General features: G+C 36.2%; 4 protein-coding genes across 4 annotated transcripts; 2 read left to right on the forward strand and 2 right to left on the reverse strand.

Annotated features, from left to right (window-relative positions):
• Nucleotides 1-1,203: 1,203 nt before the first annotated feature.
• On the forward strand, nt 1,204-8,098 carry LOC132171275 (pyrophosphate-energized vacuolar membrane proton pump). Its single transcript, XM_059582558.2, has 8 exons — nt 1,204-1,681; nt 3,982-4,556; nt 4,933-5,312; nt 5,414-5,500; nt 6,067-6,397; nt 6,555-6,965; nt 7,343-7,402; nt 7,713-8,098. The coding sequence occupies exons 1-8, from the start codon at nt 1,447-1,449 to the stop codon at nt 7,917-7,919; spliced, it is 2,286 nt and encodes a 761-aa protein (XP_059438541.2). The 5' UTR covers nt 1,204-1,446; the 3' UTR covers nt 7,920-8,098.
• Nucleotides 8,099-11,896: 3,798 nt separating this feature from the next.
• On the forward strand, nt 11,897-16,155 carry CRT1A (calreticulin 1a). Its single transcript, XM_059581993.2, has 14 exons — nt 11,897-12,031; nt 13,140-13,247; nt 13,396-13,588; nt 13,692-13,950; nt 14,047-14,103; nt 14,190-14,237; nt 14,618-14,704; nt 14,788-14,845; nt 14,987-15,054; nt 15,150-15,245; nt 15,334-15,381; nt 15,543-15,572; nt 15,654-15,761; nt 15,862-16,155. The coding sequence occupies exons 1-14, from the start codon at nt 11,932-11,934 to the stop codon at nt 15,871-15,873; spliced, it is 1,272 nt and encodes a 423-aa protein (XP_059437976.1). The 5' UTR covers nt 11,897-11,931; the 3' UTR covers nt 15,874-16,155.
• A 2,975-nt stretch (nt 16,156-19,130) lies between these two features.
• LOC132168561 (histidine kinase CKI1-like) lies at nt 19,131-21,438 on the reverse strand. Its single transcript, XM_088514013.1, has 3 exons — nt 21,132-21,438; nt 19,433-20,256; nt 19,131-19,343 (listed from the first exon to the last, which is right to left on the reverse strand). The coding sequence occupies exons 1-3, from the start codon at nt 21,436-21,438 to the stop codon at nt 19,131-19,133; spliced, it is 1,344 nt and encodes a 447-aa protein (XP_088370139.1).
• Nucleotide 21,439: 1 nt separating this feature from the next.
• Nucleotides 21,440-24,405, reverse strand: LOC148587866 (histidine kinase CKI1-like). The gene is made up of 4 exons (XM_088514036.1): nt 24,331-24,405; nt 22,541-23,203; nt 22,130-22,220; nt 21,440-21,534 (listed from the first exon to the last, which is right to left on the reverse strand). Exons 1-4 carry the CDS (start codon nt 24,403-24,405, stop codon nt 21,440-21,442), a joined length of 924 nt encoding a protein of 307 aa, XP_088370162.1.
• Nucleotides 24,406-25,047: the final 642 nt, after the last annotated feature.

A 25,047-nucleotide genomic window follows, 5' to 3' on the forward strand; every position in this document is an offset into this window, starting at 1 on the left:
AAGTCTCTCAAACGCATACCCAAACAAACCCTAAATAATATTTTATTCAAATTTCTTCCATAGATGATTTGAGAGCCACCTTCACTAATATATATATATAGGGTGAAGATAAATAGCACAGCATGCGGGCAAAATTTTTTTTATTTTAGTTATTAAAATATTAAAAAAAAAAATTTGTTGCCTGGCGTGCTCTGAATCACGGCTCATATATATATATAGAGAGAGAGAGAGATATTTTCTAATTATAATTGGAGATGCCATTATTTTGAGTACATACATTTTTCCTTCGTAAACGGTTGGTTCTTTCATTTTCATAGGGGCCTTAAGGGCTCTCACTTTCATTAGATCGATACGGATTGTCACACAAAATAATAATAATAATAGAATTTTCCCAACCATATATTTATTTATTTATTTATCTATCTATATAAATAATAATAAAAGTTTCCAACCATACATCTATCTATCTATCTATATCGATATCTATATCTATATAGTAAAAAGACAAAGAATTTGGTTCAAACTTGGCCAATTACTTCCAATTTAGAATATTCTAACTCTCTGCCCGGACTTGAACAGGGCAATATAATTAAGGGCCAAAAAAAGTTGATTATAGAAATGGCCACCAGCTGATTTTTGCCTAATAAAAAAAAAATGAAAATGTTCCATTCTGATTTGATATCAGAAAATGGAAAAAGGAAACGTTTTAGGTGGTGCTATTGATTGACTCGACATATATATATGTATATATATATCTTCTGGAAGTTTTGAAGATAGATCTACCCCATATGAACAGCATTCAATTGGTAGGTATGATATAGATAGATAAACTATTAAAGAATATGAGTATACATCACATTTTACATTCAACATTCAACACTTCCCAATAAACCATAAAAAAAAAAAAGTAGAAATTTTCTTGAATAGAAGCTACAAAAGAGTTTGAAGAACAAATGATTGTTGTACTAGAGAAAATATTGATGAAAGTTGGGATTAATGAAAGTGTATACAAAAATATCTGCTGTAAGAACTATTCCAGTTTCCCATTACCTGTGAAGCCTTAATTGAGAAGTAATTATTGGCTTCTGTCTTTGTCCCATCTATCTAATGCTGACTTGTCCAAGTACACCCATCAGTGAGAAAAAAAATAGTCCCCATTGGATAAAGATTGCAGTGGGAAATAACTCCTACCTGCTAATCAAAACAACCAGTTTACAAAATCCAAGGAAAGGAAGAATCTTGCTGAGTCCCAACAGTCATTCAAATCCATATTCTTCCAAATGCCATGCATGGGCCACTGGGATAACTTCAGGATAATGCACTCTCTGGGTTTGTAGGTTTCAGCTCAGAGCCTCAGAGGCTGTAATTTAAAATCCCAGTACTGGTTTTAGCCATATTTGCCAAAGACAGCTCAAGAAATCATTGGGGCATTTGTTTGTTTTTGTTATGGCTTTGCTGAGTGAGGGTCTTACACAGGTTCTGATACCTGCGGCCGCCTTGATTGGGCTTGTGTTTGCTTTGGTTCAGTGGTTCTTGGTCTCCAAGGTCAGGGTTTCTGGTGAAGCTAGTGATTATAATGGGTATAAAGACAGTTTGATTGATGCAGGAGAGTTTGAGGAGGGTGTTGACAACTTTGAGGTTTCTGTCAAGGTTGCTGAAATTCAGAATGCCATATCTGTTGGTGAGCTCCCTCCCTCTCTCTCTCTCTCTCTCCCCCATTGTATATTTCTAGTTTGTTGTGTTTTGTGTTATGTTCTGGTTGAGCTGTTGGTGATTGAGGTCTCTGGTTGTCTTTTTGTTTGTTTTTTTTTTTTGCCTTGTATTATGGGACAATGATATATATCCTTGTGTTTTTTTTTTTTGTGTGTTATTATGTTATTTAATTGAAGATGATGAGTTTCATTATGTCATAGGGGAAGAAAAAAAACAGAAAAGGAGAAAGGTTTTATAGTGGTGGTATATGTGAATTACTATTTTAAGTTTATTCTTTCTCTTCTTGTCTGTTATACATTGGGATTGTTTAGCTGAACTCAGGAATTTTTTACTGCCCACTTCTTTGGAATTTTTTGTGATTGACATATTAAGTTTTAAAATTCTGAACTTCTTTTTGTATCTTTTCATTTTTTGTGTTTAGTCCCCCACCCCCTTCTTTTTTCTCCTTTTCCAGATAGCTGTTTGAATTGTGTATAAATAGATCTGCCTTCTTTTTCTATGTTTTTTAAGCAAAAAATGAGTTCTTCCTGTAGATGACCTCTGAGTAATTCATTCATGTTTCAAGACCTAGCTATTATGATCATATTTTTCATCCCTTTTATCACCTATATATGTCACCTTTGTTGAACTGATCATTGAGACTAAGCGAATTCGTTTGAAAAGCGCATACAAGCCTCACAACTCACAAAAAACAATTAAAGGAAAATTTGGAAACTAGGATTTAAGCAGATCTTTAGCATCGAGCCATGTCCATCAAAGCAAATACTAGAATTATGATATATTGTTTGTGGTAGCTTTTAAAAATTTTCTTTTTATTTTATATTTTGGATGAATCAATCAATCAAAGTGTGTTTAAACATGTGGTATAAAATAAGTTCAAAATTTAGTGATTTTCTATTTTCATGATGGTAAGCATGAAGATTCATTTGTCACTGTTGAACAGGGTTGAATCCATCATTTAATTAATTAATTAATTAATTTTTTTTTCTTGGTGGCCCATCATATGATGTTATTAACATGTAGGTTTTCTATCTGTAACTTTTAACACCTAGGAGCAAGAACCTATGGCTGGGGTGATGATATTTGTTTCACTGTTGGGGTGTACTTAGTAATTAGTCCCATGGTCTTCTATTTTCTGTTCACATTGGTAGTTGCCTCAGTACCTAATGAGATGATAATACTCATAAACCCCTCTTATCAAATTTCTGTAAAATCCTCTATCAGATTATTCTCATAGATTTTTATGGCTTTGAGAATTCTATTGCAACACTGCGCTGATAAACCCTTTTTTTTTTGTCTTCCCCTGTGATTCATGTGCCAAGAATGACTAGTTTTTGAAGATGCCATTGCCATACTTTCATTTGGATTATATATCTGAGATGGGTCCCATGAAATTTTCAAAAACCATATATGTTTCTTTCAAGAGGAAATTTCCTAATTTGTCTTCTTTTTTACGTTCATGACACAAAAAAGATGATGATAATGATACAAAGTATTTATTTTTTCATAAATTTCAAAACTTTTTGGGGTTTTCTCTCACTTTGTTAAATCACCACTTATCCGAAGAGCTTAAGCTTATATGAAATGGTAGACTTTATCATATTAATTAATATTCTAATACTCATTCTCACGTATGAGCTCAAATTCTTCCTTAACAAGTGAGTCTCAACACGCGAAATATTTAACTGAAATGAGATGAATCACATGAAATATTTAACTGAAATTGGGTAAATTGTGGAGTCAAGGTTCGAACTCATGACCTCTACTCTAATACCATATTAAATTGTCACTTATTCCAAAAGGTTAAGCCGATAGGAAATTGTGGACGTAAATCATTTAAATTAATATTCTAATACTCTCTCTAAAAAGCAAGTTTCATGTGAAAAAATAGTCTGGGATAGGTGCAAAAAACGCAACTACTTGCATATGTGAGGCATTCACACAGCTAGATGCAAGTGAGAGGCATGTGCGAGTGAACATAAAAGAAGAAAGGCTAAGAAAGTTCTGTAATTTTATGATATGTGATATGTTGATTCCCTACAGTATTTTCTCTCAAACATTGTACTGTACTCTGGAGTTTGGACCCTTCTTATGTTGATGCACTTGAGTGACATGCAGATATAATTGATGCATGTAGAATTCAGTAGCAATCTTGAATTTCAAGTTATCATAAGAGTATGAAATTGGTCTGCCATTTTGTTGGACATGGATAATGTCACCATATCCTTATATAATTTGATCTTACTTGGATCTGTCTCATGTTCTCAGGGGCGACCTCATTTCTGTTCACCGAGTATAGGTATCTTGGTATCTTCACGGGAGTATTTGGTATCATCATATTCCTCTTCCTTGGTTCAGTTACAGGATTCAGTACCAAAAGTGAACCTTGCACTTACAACAAAGGGAATATTTGTAAACCAGCCTTGGCTAATGCCTTCTTTAGTACCATTGCATTCTTGCTTGGGGCTCTTACGTCAGTCCTTTCTGGTTTTCTTGGGATGAAGATTGCTACCTATGCCAATGCTAGAACAACTCTGCAAGCAAGGAAGGGTGTTGGGAAGGCATTCATTACAGCTTTTCGCTCTGGTGCTGTGATGGGTTTCCTTCTTGCTGCCAACGGCCTTTTGGTGCTGTGGGTCTCCATCAATTTATTTAAGATGTACTATGGGGATGACTGGGAAGGACTTTATGAATCTATCACTGGTTATGGACTTGGAGGTTCTTCAATGGCACTTTTTGGAAGAGTTGGGGGTGGTATATATACAAAGGCAGCTGATGTTGGCGCTGATCTTGTCGGAAAAGTTGAGAGGAATATTCCTGAAGATGATCCGCGTAACCCAGCTGTAAATTTCTATTCTTCTGTTCTATTTGTTTGAATGATTATGACCAAAGCCTCCATATTTCTCTAAATGTCCTCCTTTATTGATGTGCATACATGATCTTAACATGCATAGTTTTTGTTTCCCAACTTATTCAATGCGCAGATAGAATTATCAGAATCTCAGAACGAGTGAAGAGTAAACACATATGTTTTTTTCCTGGTTCCTAAGATGTTTATTTGTATTTCCACATATCAACTCTTGTATCTTTACTTACTTATTTAGCAGTAACTTCCCAAATTCCGGACGCTTATAGTTTCCAGATTCCTTACCTGTTGATCATACTTAGTAGAGCCATTATTGGTCAGTTTGAATAAATTTTTATGTTACTTTCTTTTAGGTTATTGCGGACAATGTGGGTGACAATGTAGGAGACATTGCCGGAATGGGTTCTGACCTGTTTGGATCTTATGCTGAATCATCCTGTGCAGCACTCTTTGTTGCATCAATATCGTCCTTCGGTACCACTCATGACTACACAGCCATGTCCTATCCTCTGATTATAAGTTCAATGGGGATTGTGGTTTGCTTAATAACAACGATTTTTGCAACTGATCTGTTTGAGATTAAGAATGTGAGTGAGATTGAGCCATCCTTGAAGAAACAACTGGTTATCTCAACTGTCTTGATGACTGCTGGTATTGCCATGGTCAGCTTCTTTGCTTTGCCATCAGAATTTACTCTCTTTAACTTTGGGACCACCAAGGCTGTAAAGAACTGGTATGCCTCCTCCCAGCAGTGCCCCTTCTTCTGTCCTTGGCCACAATTGGTGTATTCCTCAAGAGATTTTGTCTCATTTATTAAATTATTTGTGACTGCAGGCATCTTTTCTTCTGTGTTTCAATTGGCTTGTGGGCAGGACTTGCTATTGGATACACTACAGAGTATTATACTAGCAATGCTTACAGGTTTGTTATCTCCTTCAGGTTTTAATTTAATGCTTATACTTTCTTCTGCACTGCTGCATATGATCTTAATCTTGATTCATTTTCATTTGGTGATAATTTGATCCAGTCTTCCCGCCAATGCTGCAGGCATGTGGCATTCTATGCTTTGCACTTGCCAATCAAATTTGATTCATTATGCAGGCCTTTCAGATTTTGGTTCCAACAAAGATATCATGATTAAGATGTCATAGCAGTCCTTAGAATTGAACATGCCTAGAGGTTAACTCATGGTGGCTCAGAATCAAAATGAAATATCAAAATTTGTTAAATGTTTATGGATCTAGTGCAACAACAATTTATGGTATGTAGATAAATGTGATCCCTAATCACTTTGTGATCTATTCCTTCTATTTATAACTGGCAATGAGAGCATCAACTATTATAACAAGTTTAAATGACCTCGTTCAATCTCAACAATTTGCTGCACAACACTGTCTCATAGCATAAATGTCTTTGTGTATGCTTTGTATGCATTATAACCATCAACTTGCAATTGTGAGGCTTATTACCTTGTTCAAATATTGCAGCCCAGTGCAGGATGTGGCAGATTCTTGCAGGACGGGTGCTGCAACAAATGTGATTTTTGGATTGGCTCTGGGATACAAATCTGTTATCATTCCCATATTTTCCATTGCCATTGCCATTTATGTGAGCTTTAGCTTGGCTGCTATGTATGGAATTTCTGTTGCTGCTTTAGGGATGCTCAGCACTATTGCCACTGGTCTTGCAATTGATGCGTATGGCCCCATAAGTGACAATGCTGGTGGGATTGCAGAAATGGCCGGTATGAGCCATGAGATCCGTGAAAGAACTGATGCTTTAGATGCTGCTGGAAATACTACTGCTGCTATTGGGAAGGTGATTTTTTTTTTTTTTACCTGGTTGTTCATTTTTCACTGCTAACAAAGTGTTGCGTCATAACTTCAACTCTTCGGTTTTCCACAAGACTTGCTTCCACTTTAAGGTCTCAAGTCAACCTCTACTAAATTTTTGACGTTACGCCTTTATGTGTCAGGGTTTTGCTATTGGATCAGCTGCTCTTGTTTCCCTTGCTTTGTTTGGTGCCTTTGTGAGCAGAGCAGGCATCAATACTGTTGATGTGTTGACTCCAAAGGTCTTCATTGGATTGCTTGTGGGAGCCATGCTGCCGTACTGGTTTTCAGCCATGACAATGAAGAGCGTGGGAAGTGCAGCTCTCAAAATGGTTGAAGAGGTTCGCCGACAGTTCAATACCATTCCCGGCCTCATGGAAGGAAGAGCAAAACCAGACTATGCAACTTGTGTCAAGATCTCTACCGATGCTTCTCTAAGGGAAATGATCCCACCTGGTGCTTTGGTAATGCTTACTCCACTTATTGCTGGAACCTTCTTTGGAGTGGAAACTCTTGCTGGGGTTCTTGCTGGCTCACTTGTTTCTGGTGTGCAGGTATGCTATGATACTTGTTCCTCCTCCTACTAGGGTGGATGCATTTTGTTTGTCTTTGTCCACCTGCCTTACCATCACCCTTAAAAATACAGAAAACATTTGCTTTCAGCTGTTGATAATTTGTTTTAATATTTAGCCGTAGTTTTGTTGCTGCTTCTACTTCCATTACTTCACAAATTTGTCAGTTTCTTTTCTGGTTGTTCATATTTGTCAGGTCTCCTAATTCGTTTGCTTCATATATTCTTGTTTTTGTCTAGCACTTAAGTTTCTCATGATACCAGATTCATCCCTAACAGTGTCTTTTATATATTGTCATTTTCCCTCCATTGAAATCCTTGGTATTTAACGAGCATTCTATTTTATGATTTTCCTTCTAGGTTGCCATCTCAGCTTCCAACACAGGTGGCGCATGGGATAATGCAAAGAAATACATAGAGGTAAGAGCATCTCCAGCAATGTTATGCATTTTAGCTAATAAAAAAGCACCATTTTTAACTTTACCTACTACTCTTTTAATACAAACTCGAACAGATTTTCAATCTCCACCAAGAGAGAAAGGATAGAGCTATAGCGCTTGCCCAAAAATAGCTAATCTAAAAGCAAAATACGGAGAAGACAAGCTGTTGGACGTGATTTTTGTCTCGTATTAGCTAAATATATGATGGTTTTAGAGCAGGGGAGCTCTCTATGCATCAAAACTTTGAGTTAGGATTTTGATTTTCCTGCATTGATGTGGTTTACTTGCAGGCTGGTGGCAATGAACATGCAAAAGCACTAGGTCCCAAGGGATCAGATGCTCACAAGGCAGCTGTCATAGGCGACACAATTGGAGATCCTCTCAAGGACACTTCTGGCCCTTCACTCAACATCCTCATCAAGCTCATGGCAGTGGAGTCCTTGGTGTTTGCTCCATTCTTTGCAACTCATGGGGGCTTAATCTTCAAGTGGTTTTAAAATGGAGCTACTCTATGCTCAGTTTAACCATGGTAATTTATGTTCAGTACGGGAGCACTAAAGTTGGTGGCCTTATTGTTGTAATTAGTAGCTTCCAGATGTAAATGAAAAAACTATGCGGCTTTACTTCAAAATTTTACAGTTAATAAAAACTGTGCTAAATATGTATATTGTACTCAGTTTTCCCCTTATCAGTTTTATTCTTAATTCTTAAGCAATCGGTTAATTTGACGCTTCTTTAAAATCACTTATAAAGCTCAGTCTCAACTAATAAGAAATTAATGTGAGACTTAGGGCCTATTTGAAATTGCGTTTGAGTGGCTTAAAAGTGCGTTTAATACTCAAAAATTTCGTTTAAAGAAAGTAGTCGTTTGGTAAAAAATTTAAAAGCGTTTTTTAGTGTCAAAAAAGCCGAAAAAATTGTCAAAAACGCATTTTTGGCAAAAACGCAAAAGCTTAAAAATGAAGTTTTTGTCAAAAAAAATGTTTTTGACTTAAAAAGTTATATTTCTCAAACACAATTTCAAACAGATTTTTAGTATTCATAAGTATCTTTATAATTTACTTACTTTATGTAGATTATTCATCTTCTCAATGTGAAATTTAGTTGTTAAAATCTCTCTTTTTAAGTCTCTTATGTCCTGGTCAAGGCCACACCATGTAAATTGTAATGCCCTATCATAGGGAAAGTTATAGCCATATATGTGCAATCATTCTTAAATGGCTAAGATTTTTTTTTTTTTTAAAATGGTAGGTCGTAGTGACTAATTGTGGCTATCTTACTTGGGCATGACCATAATAGCACCTATCCGCTAGGAGTTGCACATAAAGGACTTAAACAGTGAAAATCGTAGGCGCTGAAGGGCTAGTTTAATACTTTTTACATGTAAGTCTAGTATGCTCTGGTATTATATTAAATCATCAGTTATCTCTTAAAAATTAAAAAATCATATAAAATTGACCCAAGCTAATCTTGATTATGATAGGTTTCATTATTATTCTATGATCATGTAGACAGTAGATCTATCATAATAATAATAATAATAATAAACACAATTGCCTTTAGAAACAAAAATGTGACCTCGTAAACTTCTTTCGTACAGAAAGTTAGGTATACAACTAAAAATTATGTCAAAGCGACGAATGTTCATTAGCTTTTATGGTAAACACGTGAAAAGGCAATATTGAAAAAAGATAAATATTGTTGGCCGAAAGCTTTACAATCGTATAGTTTTATATGCAGTCGATACAAAGATTTGTTATTCCTTAATCTTCCGTTCATCTCCTTTTCAAATTTATTAAATATGTAGGACTCACACTGAGATTAAAAGAAAAAAAAAATGATAAAAATTATTATTTATACCATTTTTACACATCTCTGTACAATGAATGAGTGAATCTACCATTAAATTTGTGTATAACCCATCTGAGTCCACAAATTTGCAAAAAGAGATAGTTGAAAGATGATTGAAAAAATAATAAGTAACATGCCTCATAAAAAAATAGAATTTTTCTAAATTTAAGAGACAGAAAAATAGCATTTTAAATTCACTATTAAATATGTAAGACTCATTTGAACTCATACAAATTCAATAGTCAATTTGAAAATAATATGAATGAATAATTTTTTTTTTCCTAATTGAATGAAGGTAAAGGATATAGGATATGATATTTTCCACCTCGGTTTTTATTTTTTAACATGTTTACATAAGGGAAGGGGGAGATAATATTCTAACTAGTGACATTCGCTTCATGAGGTGTGGTTCACTACCGATTGAGCTACTCCTTGAGAACCCACCTCTGGTTCTAATGGAAGACACTATGAAAATGCTAAAGCATGATAAGCATCCATGAATTTAAGGGATTTGGCACAACAATTTAATTGACCTTAGCCTATACTTTAAACGAAGCGAATGCTATTAGTTCGAATCTCTCTTCCCCTCTCTTATCTGTGATCGCCGCCTACCTTTGTCGCCGCTTCATTGCCCGCTATTAGGGTTTTCTTTCATGCGTCCTCACCGCGTCGAGCTCCCATGCCCCTTACACAGCGGTCTTCGGCCTACACTGGTCCGACTCCCTTCCAGCTACCGTCTTTCTACTTTGTGCTCATTTTCCTTGTTTTTTTCTTGTTTTGGTGGTTCCTTGTTTTTTTTTTTTTTCCCTTTCTTTCTTGTTTGTTGTTATTTTCAGGTCCTGCTTTGCCGGTCTTCTCTGCGCCTGTTCGCCGCCCACCGTTCACTATTGGGCCTTTCGACGAGTCCCCCCCTTGATGAGCTTCCAATGCCCCTTCAGTTTTCGGTTCCCGGCGTGTGCGTGATCGAAGTGTGCTGTTTCTTTTCTTGTTTTATTTCCCTGTATTGTTTAATTTTCCTATTTTGTTAGGCTTGTAAGAAGGCTCTTTCCTCTCTCACTCGATCTATGTCGCCTTTGGGTTAATTAGTTTTGGTCCAAACCTTTGGGTTGTGGATATGATCATTATCCTGGCCTTCGGATCGAGGAGGAAGCGTTTCAGCATGAGAGTCTTTCTACTCTCAGGGTCGAGGAATAATTGCTATCCATGCATTTGGTTGAGTCTGTCTGTCACATATTTAGTACTAAATCTGATTTTAGTCATGTGTTAGCGGATTGATCTCGAATCTTGTACTAAACCTGATAATCTTGTAGCTTTATGCTATGGTTGCTTCAGAGCTTTACTCTGTGATGTAAGAGCGTTATGCTCATGATATTATTGAATGAAATATTATGTTTTTCTAAAAAAAAAATAATGAAACAAATAATACCCTTTCATTTTAAATCGAGAGGATCCAACGAGATTTGGACAATCGAGTAGAGTAGCTTCCAATCTAAGCATCCATAAACGCTAAGAACACAACAAGTGCCGGCCCACTTGGAAGACTTCGGTAACCTTCCTAAGTTCGTCTTTTACCCAATCACAATCCCACTAAAAAAAACGCCATTTTACTTGTCACCCGCACCCTTAGGAAGGATGACCTTTTCCACATTGCTCCCTTTTTCTTTTCTTTTTTGACAACATTTTCATCTGCACCACAAGTCACCAGCCAAAGGATCCTAGTTTTCTCTGCCAAGCAAATTTTTATGGTTGGAAATTTACTTAAAAATAATTACGATCCCAATTAACTCCATGGGTTAATTGGGTATACATTCCAACTGGTGTCCTTTTGAAATCTCCATTGTCTCAAGCATGACTTGTAGGCAAGTTGTTGCCTCAACTTCTTTTTATATGATGGTCATCAACTTCTACCACTCATATCACATGTCCTATCACTAATCACTTAGCTGCCTACCATGAAATTATGTTTAAAGTGCAAATTTGGTTGAGCTAAATCAATTGATTTAGATAAGGTTTTTATCCAAATTAGAATAGATTATTATTATTTTTATTTAATCTATTAAATTAATAATAAATTAAATTAAATTAAAAAAAATTTCATACCTAATTTAAAAGCAAACTTTATTAATAACTTTTTCAATTGGGAATTTATTATTTATTCTTTATACCTCCTACACAATCTCAACCCCGTTTGGGACCAAATAAAACAAACCGAATCCAACGTTTAAAAAGATTAAAACAACCTAATAAAAGGTCATCTGCTGGACGTGCCAACCAGTATCCACGTGCCACGTGTCCATCCTTCTTGGGTGTCTGATATCCACTTAAATCCTTCGTATTCGAGGGCAGTTACGTAGACGCGTCACACATACACTACCCCACGTGTCACATCCAATCAGAACCTCCACACCTCGAGCACGTACCAATAATACTCCGCCATGTCACAACAATGACACGCCGAACTTATCTGTCTCTCTGTTACTCGTCCACGCCACCAAATTTACCCACCTCAGCATTTACCAGACTAGTTGCCATTTTTAGCCCTCCCCGAAGAGAGCAACCAAGTAGACCACCTATAATAGTCCCCAGAGCTCACATTTTATCTCTGTAGCTCCAACTCCCCCCCCCCCCCCCCTCTCTCTCTCTCTCTCTCACAAAGCCATGGCGTTTCGGGCTCGAAACCCTAGCCTTCTCTCTCTGTTCCTTCTCTCTCTCCTCGCGATCGCCTCCGCCAAAGTTTTCTTCGAAGAACGCTTTGACGGTATATATATCTTCCTCGTTAGTCTCTGTGTGTGTGTTTATGTATGTGCTTGGATCGAGTTTTATGCCATTGCAATTCGCTTGCATTCTAGCGGATTAAGATTTTGGAGGTTATTTATGCTCAAATTAATGTAGAACTCTATAAGATTCGTGAAGGATCGGAGTTTTGTCTGGATTTGCGGTTCGATCTGATGGTTGTGGATTTAGGTTTTGGTCTGAATGTGATAATTTGGACTAGATCTGTAAAAACTTTGACATTTTCGGGTTCCATTTTGAATTTTCTCGTCGTGGAAATGGTCAAATGGTGGTTTTGTTCACGATCCCGGATCGCAATGTGAATGTGTGGAGTTGGATTTGATTGAATTTGTTTTAGTTTTGTATAAAATTATGCTTTCTAAACTTAATTGTTAGTTTATTTGTGATTATATCATTTCTTTTTATTGTTTCGGTGCTCGATAACCATTGAAAAAAAATTGCTTAGGTCATGTACGCTCATAATGGATTTCTAATAGATGTTTTATTGCGCGCGTGTAGTAATGCATTTGGCTATAGAAATACATGGAAAGGATATATAATCATAGAAAGACTTGCAATTTGAAGAGCTATGAGTTTGTGCGCCTTGAATGAATAAGAAAATTGTACCAGAGATTTTACTTTTTAGTATCATATCTTTGGCGACATTTCATCAACGTGCATTCATTACTACGCTGATCAATTTGAAGCTATTCTCTAGAATTGAGTTGCACTTTGAATAATCCGGTTAGGAAAAGGAAGGAAAAGAAAAGTTAACGGTTGAATCTTGTATATTCCATTCTTTTACACAAAGGAAAACGAGAACCGGCAGCTAAATTGGAGAAGGTATCTTGTGTGTGAGTGTAAATTGCTATTCTCATGTACATATGGGTTGGGGTCCATGGGTGGTCCCGCACATCTATCTAAGGGGCAAGGATATATACCATGGATGCTTGACACTTTGATTGAATCTGATGTAACTATCTGGCTTTAGTCTATGTGATTTTTTAGTTTCTTGGAAACCAACTTCAGTGTTCGACTTTAAATCTGACTTCTTAGTGTTCTATGTGCATGTATCATTTGGTTAAATGCTAAAGATGGATGGGAAAGTCGGTGGGTTAAATCTGATTGGAAGAAAGATGAAAATGTGGCTGGGGAATGGAACTTCACCGCGGGTAAATGGCATGGAGACCCTAATGATAAAGGTACCGTTCTGAACTTTATGATATTTGTATATGTACAAGTACAACTTGATGCATTGAGTTGATTTTGGCATTTTTGTATTATGCTTCATTCTCGGGTTTCTAAATAAAAATATGAAGCTTTTGATGTTGACATTTGATTTATAAACAGGTATCCAGACAAGTGAAGACTACAGATTCTACGCTATTTCAGCTGAGTTCCCTGAATTCAGCAACAAGGATAAGACACTAGTCTTCCAGTTTTCTGTCAAGCATGAGCAGAAACTTGACTGTGGTGGTGGCTACATGAAATTACTCAGTGGTGAAACTGATCAGAAGAAATTTGGTGGTGATACCCCTTACAGGTCTATACCATATTCCCTTACAATTTGACATTTCTCTTTCACTGTGAATTATGTTCTTGTTGAAAGTTGCTGATCTGGTATCGGATAATTGGTTGTTCTGCAGTATCATGTTTGGACCAGATATCTGTGGCTACACCACTAAGAAAGTCCATGCTATTCTCCACTACAATGAAACAAATCACTTGATCAAGAAGGATGTTCCATGTGAGACTGATCAACTCACTCATGTCTATACATTCATTCTCAAGCCAGATGCCTCATACAGCATCCTAATTGACAATGTCGAGAAGCAATCTGGGAGTGTCTACAGCGACTGGAGTATCCTTCCTCCCAAGAAAATCAAGGATCCTGAGGCCAAGAAAGTAACTACTTATCCATGCAACTGATCAGTTTTATTTTAGCTTCTCTTATTCAGTGTTGGATATTGATGTTGTCCCAACTTTATTAATGCTTGACAGCCAGAAGATTGGGATGACAAAGAGTACATTCCTGATCCTGAAGACAAGAAGCCAGAGGTAGCGTTTCCTAATTCTTAAAACCCTTTTTTCTATTTAGTTTTTTAAAGAAGTACTTGGAATCTGACACTTTTGACATATTACAGGGCTATGATGACATCCCCAAGGAAATTCCTGATGCTGATGCCAAGAAGGTATTCATTGAACTCCCTCTTTTTCAAAAGGACAAAGTTTTCCTCCAAATTGAGTTGGAGGAATTTTCTTAAACTTAGTCTATAAAAATGACATGTGTCTCTTTTTTAATAACATGTGAGATGTACATGAGTTTTTAATAAAATTTATTTCAACTTTGTCCTTACTATTAAAAAAACATGTGTATCTCACATGTTTAAGGGACACATATCTTTTTTATAGATTACGTTGAAGGAAATTCCTCCAACCCAATTTGGAGAAAAACTTTGTCCTTTTCAAAATATTACACATCTCTGATGATGATGTAGTTACCGAGTGCAATGCAATTTACTTGGCCGAAAGTAGTAGTATAGTTACTGATAAGATGGTTTCGTTGTTTCAGCCTGAGGACTGGGATGACGAGGAAGATGGTGAGTGGACTGCCCCAACCATCCCCAACCCTGAGTACAAGGGCGAATGGAAGCCAAAGGTTTGTAGAATTCTAGTACAAGTTATGATGTTTGTTGTGATTTAGAAACCCCTATTTCTTAACTTTGCTCCACCTACATGTAGAAAATTAAGAACCCCAACTACAGCGGCAAGTGGAAGGCACCGTTGATTGACAACCCAGGTTTGTTGCTTATCATGAACATAAGCATAATATAATATCTACGATTCTTTGTATGATATGATGTGACACCTTTTTAGTTCATATAGGGAGGTTGAGTTGATAATGGTATTCAATAACACTTGGTGTTTTTAATGCAAACAGAGTTCAAGGATGACCCAGATCTCCATGTCTACCCCAATTTGAAGTATGTCGGCATTGAACTGTGGCAGGTTATTATGCTTACTTTTTTCTTTTTTCTTTTTTCGGGCACTTTTATTTTTCCATGCAAGTTAAATTCTGACAAGCAAGATGTGTAATTTTTCAGGTGAAATCCGGTACCTTGTTTGACAATGTCTTGATTACTGATGATCCGGAATATGCCAAGCAGCTGGCAGAAGAAACGTGGGCCAAGCACAAGGATGTAAGTTGGGCGTTTCTTCTAGTCTTTGAATCTATAGAAGAAACTGTTCCGTTGGAGGTGATATCTGATTGATCAATTGATTTTGCAGGCTGAGAAGGCAGCATTTGACGAAGCAGAGAAGAAGAGAGAGGAGGAGGTACTCACTTTGTCTATACCCTCTGTTTATCTTTTATAGGAAAGTTTACCCATGAAAGTACTGAATGCTGAAGAGTCATTCAACAATACTGGTTTTATTAGGTCTTTTTGCTACTTATTTATTTGCTCCTTTTCTAACTCCTGAATTTGGTTCTTTACCAGGAATCAAAGGATGATCCAGTTGATTCTGATGTAAGCCTACGCTCAGATTTCTGGAAATTATACGTTTTGCAGTGTTTTTAGTTTTCCTAATTCTGCTGACCTGTTTTTCAGGCCGAGGAGGAAGATGATGCCGATGATGACTCAGCAGAAGATTCCGACTCTGAAGCCAAAATAGATGAAAGCATAGACGATGCTGAAACCAAGGAAGATGAGAAACATGTAGGTTTTTTTCTTTCCTCTTAATTGAAGTGTACTGTACCATTTTTAGTCTTTTCACTGTTCATTGATATTTTTCTTTTGGCGTGCTTTGTGTTTGTAGGATGAACTGTAAGGGAGAGAGAGAACCTGAGGTTCTGGAGATAAGTTGGCCGCGAAGCTCTCCTAAAATTTTTCCTTTTTTCTATTTGTAGTATTAGAAGTTTTTCTTAGAAACCGTTGAAGGCTTTCATGCAGAACTCTGCGTGATTGATTGCTTTAATGTCTTTTCAAACTGTTTGAGCCATTAGAACAAAGAGGATATTGTATCTGTTCGATATCATCACAATTATGAAGTAATCTAGACATTAGAGCTTGCTTTTAATGGCAAAAAAATGCCCCAATGGATTTTGGCTTCTTCTTAATAGTTATTTATTTTCTTGCCTGCATGTTTTACTTTTTGATGAAAATTTTCCATCAGTTGAGTAAGCATGTTCCTCTGGAAAGATGCTCTGTTGATTTGATGCGACATTCAGCACTAGAATACCATGTGGTAATTTTCCACCAAACTCTACCCCTTTAGGGAAGGGGAGGAATGAGCAAGCTTTATATATTTTTGGTAATTTTGATGTGCCTTGATGTCTTTTTCACTTGTGCTGTCCAGACCCCAAATGTTAGGAAAAGCTTCACTAGCCTCACATTTACGTTTCCTTTTAAGAAGAATGTGCTTGCAATGATCAGGTCTGTCGGGGAACAAAGCGTGCCTAATGATTCTCAACCACTCCCATTGACACGATGAATTTGGAGAATCATGGGTCTTACTTACAAGACACGACTAAATGATTCTTACCTTAGAGAGAAGCCATATTTATAATGAAAACGTCAATTTTAGGTGACATCAGTTTTCAGAGTAGAATGGTAAGTCAAAATTATCCCGGGCCCTGACCAGGCAACCAAATAGGCCAAGTTGGTTTAAGAAGCGGGACAATCCGTTATGGGTCAAGTCATAGTAAATGGCATTTGGAGTTGGAGATGCAGAAACAAATCTAATTCACAAGGCAGTACTTCCTGATATTCCTTCCCTCATTAATCATATTAAAAGGACCTCTAGGGATCTTATAACTTACAACAAACTGAGGTCCTTTTAAATGACAAGAATGCCACCCATCCACGCTTTTGTCAAAAGGGAATTGCTATTAATTATCTCTTGCACTTTCATTGAAGTTCCATAATTTTTACATGGAGGATCCTACACGAGCGAGTGAGATTTTCAAGAAGCTCAAAGAGCATGCTGGAGAAATCAATTGTAGCTATTTTATTTTGGCGTGACTATGGTAGTACCTGTCAGCTAAGAGCCACACATGATAAGCAAAGACGATAGAAGCTACGTACACTTTTTAAAATCCACAATTAGCTTAGTTTTAGTAAAAGATATTTTGTTTATTGAATAAAGATCATCTGTCCAAGATGTAAGTCACAGTTAGAAGTCTTGAATAGCTCGTAAGTTGTTTCATATTAGGAGTCTTCTTGTTGGGTGTAAGTCCTATTTAAAGATTGTTTGAGTGCTAACAAAAAATCATAGAGAAAAAAGTTTATCGTTCGTTTCCTTGGGTTACGAAAATCCCATTGAAGACATTTGGCAAACGAAGATTCATAACAATGTCATTCATTATTGACAAGTATGAGACCTATAGAATAATTTAATTAAAATGAAGGGTAAACTGTGATAAGGGAGTTTATATATATATAATAAGGGAGTTTTCTACAGGAGAGTCTAATAACTTGACACGTGGCATTACATTTAATTGACAGTTGTTTAGTTTAAATTAAACTCTGCCAGGAGAGGCTAATATCATGACATGTGGCACTCCATTAATCTGATAAGTGATTATTTTAAATGAAATTGACATTTAATTAACAATTGTTTAGTTTAAATTAAACTTTGCCAAGTGATGCTAATATCATGACACATGGCATTCCATTAATCTGACAAGTGATTATTTTAAATGAAACTGTGCGTTTAAGTTTGTAAATCAAAACACACATACCACCTTTTCAAATCGCTTCAAACTGCTCTCTCTTTCTCACGCTCAACTGCCATCAAAAGTACAAAATATATAACTTTGTACAGTTTCTTTTGGCCATGAAACTGCTCTGTCTCTCTTCCTCTATTCTGCTGTTCTTTCCAATTGTTTCACAACCCTCTGAAATTTCACTCTATCGACATCGAGTAAGTTTATCTTATCTCTTTTCAAAATTTAATTACCTTTTGAGACTGCCAATTAGATCTCTATCTTCTTCCTTGCTTTCTGTTTATTGAATTTCATTGAAATATGTTTATTTTAGATTCCTTTTAGATTCTCTTTTCAAATACGTTTATTTTAGGCCATATATGGGTGTAGTGAATTGACATTAGGGGAATTGGGAAAAATGGGCGTTAATGGCATTGAATTGGGTACTTTTGTTTGGTTTAACTTTGGTTGGTTGGTTTCTATTTTCACAGAATATTTATCTCTCTGTTTCTTTCATCGCCACTATATAACGGCGTATTTCCCAAACCCCACCCCCCCAAAAAAAAAAAATGATGGATTATTCTATGCCGGTGAGAACAAACGTTTCAGAACTAGATTTTTCCGAGTAATATAATTTTCAAAGCGAAGCTTGCACGTTGCGACGTTGAGTTCATGAAAATCATGGATGCTATTTAAGGCTGCAGTAAAACTTTTTTGAACAACCCATGCGGTAAATGGAGTTTATTCTACAAATGAAAAAGTAAATAAATAAATAAATTCCCAAAAACTATACACTCAACCACCATCAACATTTTAAAAAACAAAACAAATTAAAACCACAAAAACAGTTCCTACCCCATTCAACAACGTCACAAACACTTGCAATTAATTCTCTTATGTCTAATATCTCATTATACCCTCTGAAACATATATCCTTCATTCTACACCCAGTAAGTTTATTCTATTCCTTTTAAAAATTTAGTTTAAATTGTGCTTATTATGTTTACTAACTGCCAATTTACTGTGTGCATTTATTTGAGTTTATTATGATATCTAGTCAACGACAGATTGTTTAAATTTCAATTGTATTTATTATGTTTACAAATTGCCATTAATGTTCAATGTTATTGTTTATGTTAACACTGCCATTCACTGTTATTATTCGATTTGCTGTTATTATTTTTGATGAGTCTATTTGAAAACATCAAAAATTCTAACAGTTTTTCATCTTTTGAAGAAAAACATAAAGCTTTTAATTCAATGAAATGCGTCCGGCCTGCAAAATGAATGTGCATAAATTGAACTATAGATTTGCTAGTAACGGCCATGAGCTAAATCCAAAAAAAAAAAAAAAAACGTGGAAAATATGTAGTTCCAATGTCTATTGTTTAGTGTCGATATGTCGGATTACTTCCAGCAACTCGGTGGCACTGAATGGCTTAGGCAAATGCCAATCCATCCCATTCTGAAACATGCGACGTACTAGCTCTGGCTCTATGTGGGCCGTCAATGCAATAATTGGTATATGGATGCCATATTGTACTTCCTCTGCCCGTACCAGTCTTGTTGCTTCAAATCCATTCATTACCGGCATCTGAAACACAAAACCAAAATGAAAGGCATTATTATATATATGTTTTTTCAAATGAAGTAGAGATTTGGTTTGGAAAATTAATTAATTACCTCACAATCCATGAAAACATAGTCATAAGGGAGAGGAGAAATGGAGTCTCCTTCCTTTCTCTGATCACTTAAGAGTTTGCAGATACGATCAAAGGCCTCTTTTCCATTCTCACACATCTCCACCTCTGCACCAAGTTTTCTAATAATACGTACAGTCGCCAGGCGTATTACTGCATGATCTTCAACAACCAGAGCTTTCTTCCCATTCAAAAGATTATCAGTGCTAATGTCATCATGCTTGAGAGAGCTCTGATGAGAAGAAGACTCCCCCATCTCAAGAGCTTCACATTTGTCTACTAACTCTGGGAAATTTAAGCTTTTCAGTTCAGGTATTAATCCAAGCACTTGACGTAAGCGTGATCCGTGCAAAGGTTTATACATAATGTAATCATATGGGGGAGGGTGTATTGAGCGAGCAACATGAACGGTTGGATGATCCAACCAGACAACCTTACACCTGGAATTATGGATGCCTTTCCTCAAGTAAATCATAGCTGAAGAAAGTTCAGAGAAAGGACCAGCGCTGGCATCAACCACAAACAGCATGATGCCTGTAGATGATGAACTTTTGGAGTTGCTGCGTGAAGACACAATATGATCATCAATATTTGATCCTAAATCAGATTTGAAATCAGATTCAATTTCGTTCAAATCAACTAATCCCATATGGGTTTTCTCAGCTGGGTAGCTGCTGAAATAGGAATCGTCCAGATTCTGCCTTATTTTCTCCAGCAGTGGGAGTAGATTTTTCCCTTGCTTCACATATGATACCCTTATGTTCAAGCTTTCAATGTACTTCATCAAAAGTTTCCTCCTCTGATCACCTGCCATAAGAAGTATTACATGAGATCCATCTTGTTTAGGCGAACCACGTACAGATTGTAACCCTTCATTGTCAGTTGATTCTACTTCATATGTGGCAAGTTTGAAATCGATGTTGAAGCAGGTGCCTTTTTCTCCTGCCCTTTTATCAACAATTCTTATATCTCCTCCCATTAGACGCACCTACACCATAAACACAATAAAGATTTACTTAAACAACAGATATATAGTATATACTAATAGGGTTTTTTTTTTGGTTAAAAAAGTGTTCTGATGTGACATAAACGTGTTTTGATTGCATATAATTTGTCTGTATTACTACTTACCAAAGATTGAACAATACCAAGTCCCAAACCAGTTCCACCTTTCCTAAAAGCCGAATCCTCAACCTGATTATAGAATTCAAAAACAGAATTTTGCTTGTCTTTAGGAATTCCCAAACCAGTATCATCCACCTCAATGACAAATTGTGTGAGATTGGGAGCTTGTTGAGCTGTCCGAAGGGCATCCAAATCATTCAAACGTTTCTTGTTGTTGGGACACAACTGGCACAAAGATTCCAACACGGGACAATAATTAGTAGAAGCAATTATTGCATTTTCCAAGCTTGTTTCCTGGACAGTTGCACGAACTGTGATGTGGCCTTCTGATGTAAACTTCACAGCATTGCTCAGCAAGTTGCATAGGATCTGCTTAAGCTTTCCTCTGTCCCCTCTAACATGACTTGATTTAGCTATTGAGTCATCACAAGGGTCAAGCACAATGTCTACACCTTTCTTCATGGCCACAGGATAGAACATATCCACCACATCCTCAAGCAGCTGAGCCAAGTCGAATTCTTCTTCTTCCAGTTTCATTTTTCCAGCTTCAATTTTACTTGTATCCAGAACAGAATTCAATAACCCATGAAGGTCCTTTGTGCAAGTACTCATCTGTGATAAGTTTCCCTTTAAACCTTTGTCAGTGTTACAACCCTGACTGCAAATATCTATCAAAGCAGTGATGGCTGCCAAAGAGCCACGTATATCATGGCTTGCTGCAGCGAAGGCTTGGCTTTTATTCATACTCTTGCGTTCTGCTTGTTGAGTTGCATCCATTTGTTTAACCAGGGCAGCACATATGGACATTTCTCTTTTTGCAGCCCTAATTATGAAGAACAAAAAGACACAAATCGAGATAACCATACTAACAAACAGAATCAAAAGAATCAAGATCGAGATCTTGCTGTTTCGTTGGATAAGGCTTACTACTCCTTTGGTGGGAAGAGCCAAAACATATACCTGAGAGAAATGGAACAATATTCAGTAAGAAATACATTTTTATATCAAACTGTTGTGCAATCCACGACTACAATTGCCGTAAATAACACACAAGAATACTATAATTTACGTAAGAAATTTACTAGCCAAAGATAGAGTGGTTCAAAACTCTAATACACCAAAATCTTACTCTTACACAAAACAAAAGAGAATTTCTCTTTTACGCAATTCTCTAGTCCTAACACACAAAAGAGAACGTGAGAAAAGAAAGAGATTGCAACTCGCACCAACAAACTCTTTATGCGTGCAGTTCCGAGGGTAACTTGGCTAAAACTCAAAACCAAAACCAAAGAGAGAAGGAAGAGAAGTTGGGGTCCACCAGTGACTTGATGAGAATCGAAAAACCCCTCGTGACACCTCAAAAATCTGTCTTGACTTGAATTTCGTCGAGTTACTAACGTAAATCTCCTCATGACGCTTCGCCCAGAAAATTAAAGGGTAATCACAATCTACAAGTACCACTCTAGAACTTGAGCATAAGACATGATCGATCTAGTCATAATACCACACTTCTCTATCAGCCATGTTGGCCATAAGGTTCTACTAACATCCTAACTTTTATGGCTCCTATTTCCAATAGCCTTACGCATATCATCATTGTCCATTACAACAACATTAACATTATAGGATCTAAACGTCTCAAACCACTGCTCGTAGGCAAAATCTAAAATTCAAGAATGTAATAGAGATTTTCTATTTGAAGAAGCAATACTAGCTGAATCAATGAAACTTTTTTTTCTTATTTTAACAAAATGGTATCAATGCAAACTAATAATTAACGTAATGTGATACTGGAACACTGCATGCATGCGTCATAGCTACAAACATAATTAATGAGCGTACGGTGAGCTTAGCTTAGCTTACTAATGTATTTGAAGAGTAAAAAACTGACTAACCCAACAATATTGTGACATTAAAAATTAAATACACATATATAAATCTCTGAAAATAAACAAAAAAATCATACCGTTTCAACTCCGGCGATCTCAAGCGTAGAGCAATAAAAAAAATACTCCTTTCCTGAGACTTTCTTATCAAAAGGCGTTGAACGCGCATCATCGGACGCACACGAGAAGTAGCCGGGATGACCTCTGGGAGCCCCATCTGGATTCACCACTTGCAGCGAAACTGTGTCGTTTCTTACATATATGTGGGTGTCCGGTAGTCTCGAATGTATAATAACATCCCCATCTTTTGTCGCCAAGTGAAAACCATCGAAAAAGTCTAAAGCTGCAAAAAACTCTACAACAACTTTTGCAGGGAGACCCAGGGAAATTACACCTCTGCCATCCATGGCAACAGCGCTGAGAAATAAGCTTTCTCCGGAGTTGTTCAATGCATCTCCAAGCCAAGAATATCCGCTTGTGCTTTTTAATGCTTTTTGAAACCAGCTTGCATTTCTGGTGACCGTTGGGTTTTCGGCAACCGCTTCTCCATATAACTCGCCGCTGTCTCTGTCAACCGGCTGAGTGTACCAGTTTGGAGAAGATGATGACGTGTTGGAAAACAACGCAACTATTTGATCCTCGTCTTTTTTGTAAAATGAGAAGATTAATCCGTTTTGTCCAATATATGAAGACTGTGATATGTATGGAATCGTTGAAAGTGCTAAGAACAATGTCGGTGCAACCTGAAAACCACAAACAATTTGTATGATCCATGTCCAGAAAGTATTGTGGGCAAGGCCAAGGCATAAGCTTTTTAAAAAATAAAGACCTAGATTGAAAATAACACGAAGAAGAAGCAACAACTATGAGACGAAAACGGAATGAGTTTAAGTCGCGTTTAAGATAAAAACAAGTTACTTTTCTGTGTTACAAATTGCGTTTTTTCATTTATTTTTTGTTTGGAAAATTAAATCTTGATTGTAGACTTGTGCTTTTTTAGGGTTAAAATAGTAATGAGATGTGCAACAAAATGTTCAAGAAATATAAAATTTAGTAAGTAGAGCCAAATCTCAAATAAATAACTAGCTTAATGGGTTATGGATAAAAATAAAGTTATTACAGTTTTTAATGGGTAAGGGTTAAAAGATTTGAGAATGAGTAATCAGCTTTTAGGTTTTAATGAATATGGTTGGCTCAAAAGATTTTTTTGGGTAAGAGTAGTAGGGCCAAAATATTTAGTGGGTGGAGCCAAAATTTTTATTAGTCAAGGCCAAAAATATTTATACGTAGGGCCAAAAGAATTGTAGATAGAGGCCAATTTTTATTTTTTCTAGCATACATGGGTAAGGGCCAAATATTTAAAAACTGAAATTTGACAGGATTATTACAAAAGCTGAAGCTGAAGATGGTAGAAAATGATAAATTTTGCTCGTTTAAAATTGTGTTAAAGAGTTTAAAAAGTATTTTTAATATTCAAATAGTTCTTTCAGCAAAAAAAAAAAATTGTTGGTTTATTTTTTTTAAAAAAAAAAAATTCTTTCATAAAAACTCTATTTCTCAACACAATTGGATGCCTAACATATAAAATTTCCTCTTAAGTTCGAAAAACCTTTACAATTGGCAAATTTCCTATTTTCACTAGAAATGCATGCAAACTTAAAACTACCACTAACCTTCTTTGCTTGGATGGCACCAAATGATAACTGGCGAATTTCCCGTATTCACTTAAAATGGATAGACTTAAAAGCAAAAATATTTGGGTACCTTTGCGTGGACATCTAACAAAATAAATAAAATAAACATAAATTAAAAAAAAAAATAAAAAGCAAGAACATTTGGAGATAATAGAGCAATCTAACTTCCCACCAACCTTATCTTGGATGATATCCAATGATGATAGCTCAGTTCCATTTAGAGAGGAACTTAAAGCTCTCGCAAAATTCATGGCGGAGGAATTTAGCGGAGCTAGCAATTTTGCCGTCGTCTCAATTCCCAAAGTAGAAGCCCTTACTAGTTGACGTGACTCCGTGGTTATACTTTCTTCACTTTGTTTGCTCATAAAATATAGACGCCAGAACAAGAAAATTGAAATTCCCTACCAAATAATTTAAACTATATAAGACCAAATTATCAAATAAATTTTTTAAAAAGGAGTTTGACGAGAGAATTACTAGAATTGCGAGAAAACAAATAGGCCGATATATTAAGTTGAAAAATGCTTTTGCATTCATGGCTACAACCTCTCCTTTATACAATCTGCATTTGATGGAAAATGGAGTATTAGACGATATGTTAGTCGACTCTCATATAATTATGATAATGTGACAATGAATGTCAACAATTAAATTTTTATTTTTGCAAGTTCTTGTTGATCTAAAGGTTAATATTTAGATCAACAAGATTTTTATTGTCACATCATTATAAAATATTAAAATAAAATATAAAGAAAAAACGAAAAAAGAGAAAAATGGAATGAGAATTAGTGGGATCACTTAATTTGAAAGCAATTTAGCAGTAATGAGTCAAACCAAAAGTGGAGAAAATGGCAAAAGGTTCATAATATTTAAACAAAGAATTGATGGGGGTG

The sequence above is a fragment of the Corylus avellana genome, chromosome 1 (genome assembly GCF_965113065.1).
Source record: "Corylus avellana chromosome 1, dhCorAvel1.hap1.2, whole genome shotgun sequence".
NCBI classification, from domain to species: Eukaryota; Viridiplantae; Streptophyta; class Magnoliopsida; order Fagales; family Betulaceae; genus Corylus; species Corylus avellana.

What these genes read in the sequence shown, in the direction of transcription:
- CRT1A (XM_059581993.2), top strand. Translation starts at nt 11,932, where the DNA reads ATGGCGTTTCGGGCTCGAAACCCTAGCCTTCTCTCTCTGTTCCTTCTC. An exon ending in CTGATGCTGATGCCAAGAAG is followed by an intron (nt 14,238 to 14,617) that starts GTATTCATTGAA and finishes TCGTTGTTTCAG; the next exon opens with CCTGAGGACTGGGATGACGA. An exon ending in AGGGCGAATGGAAGCCAAAG is followed by an intron (nt 14,705 to 14,787) that starts GTTTGTAGAATT and finishes ACCTACATGTAG; the next exon opens with AAAATTAAGAACCCCAACTA.
- LOC132171275 (XM_059582558.2), top strand. Translation starts at nt 1,447, where the DNA reads ATGGCTTTGCTGAGTGAGGGTCTTACACAGGTTCTGATACCTGCGGCC. An exon ending in TCAGAATGCCATATCTGTTG is followed by an intron (nt 1,682 to 3,981) that starts GTGAGCTCCCTC and finishes TCATGTTCTCAG; the next exon opens with GGGCGACCTCATTTCTGTTC. An exon ending in ATGATCCGCGTAACCCAGCT is followed by an intron (nt 4,557 to 4,932) that starts GTAAATTTCTAT and finishes ACTTTCTTTTAG; the next exon opens with GTTATTGCGGACAATGTGGG.
- LOC148587866 (XM_088514036.1), bottom strand. Translation starts at nt 24,405, where the DNA reads ATGAATTTTGCGAGAGCTTTAAGTTCCTCTCTAAATGGAACTGAGCTA. An exon ending in TGGATATCATCCAAGATAAG is followed by an intron (nt 23,204 to 24,330) that starts GTTGGTGGGAAG and finishes TGTGGTTTTCAG; the next exon opens with GTTGCACCGACATTGTTCTT. An exon ending in AGATCGCCGGAGTTGAAACG is followed by an intron (nt 22,221 to 22,540) that starts GTATGATTTTTT and finishes GCCTACGAGCAG; the next exon opens with TGGTTTGAGACGTTTAGATC.
- LOC132168561 (XM_088514013.1), bottom strand. Translation starts at nt 21,438, where the DNA reads ATGGTTATCTCGATTTGTGTCTTTTTGTTCTTCATAATTAGGGCTGCA. An exon ending in GAATTCTGTTCTGGATACAA is followed by an intron (nt 20,257 to 21,131) that starts GTAAAATTGAAG and finishes TTCTTATGGCAG; the next exon opens with GTGATCAGAGGAGGAAACTT. An exon ending in ATGTTTTCATGGATTGTGAG is followed by an intron (nt 19,344 to 19,432) that starts GTAATTAATTAA and finishes TTTGTGTTTCAG; the next exon opens with ATGCCGGTAATGAATGGATT.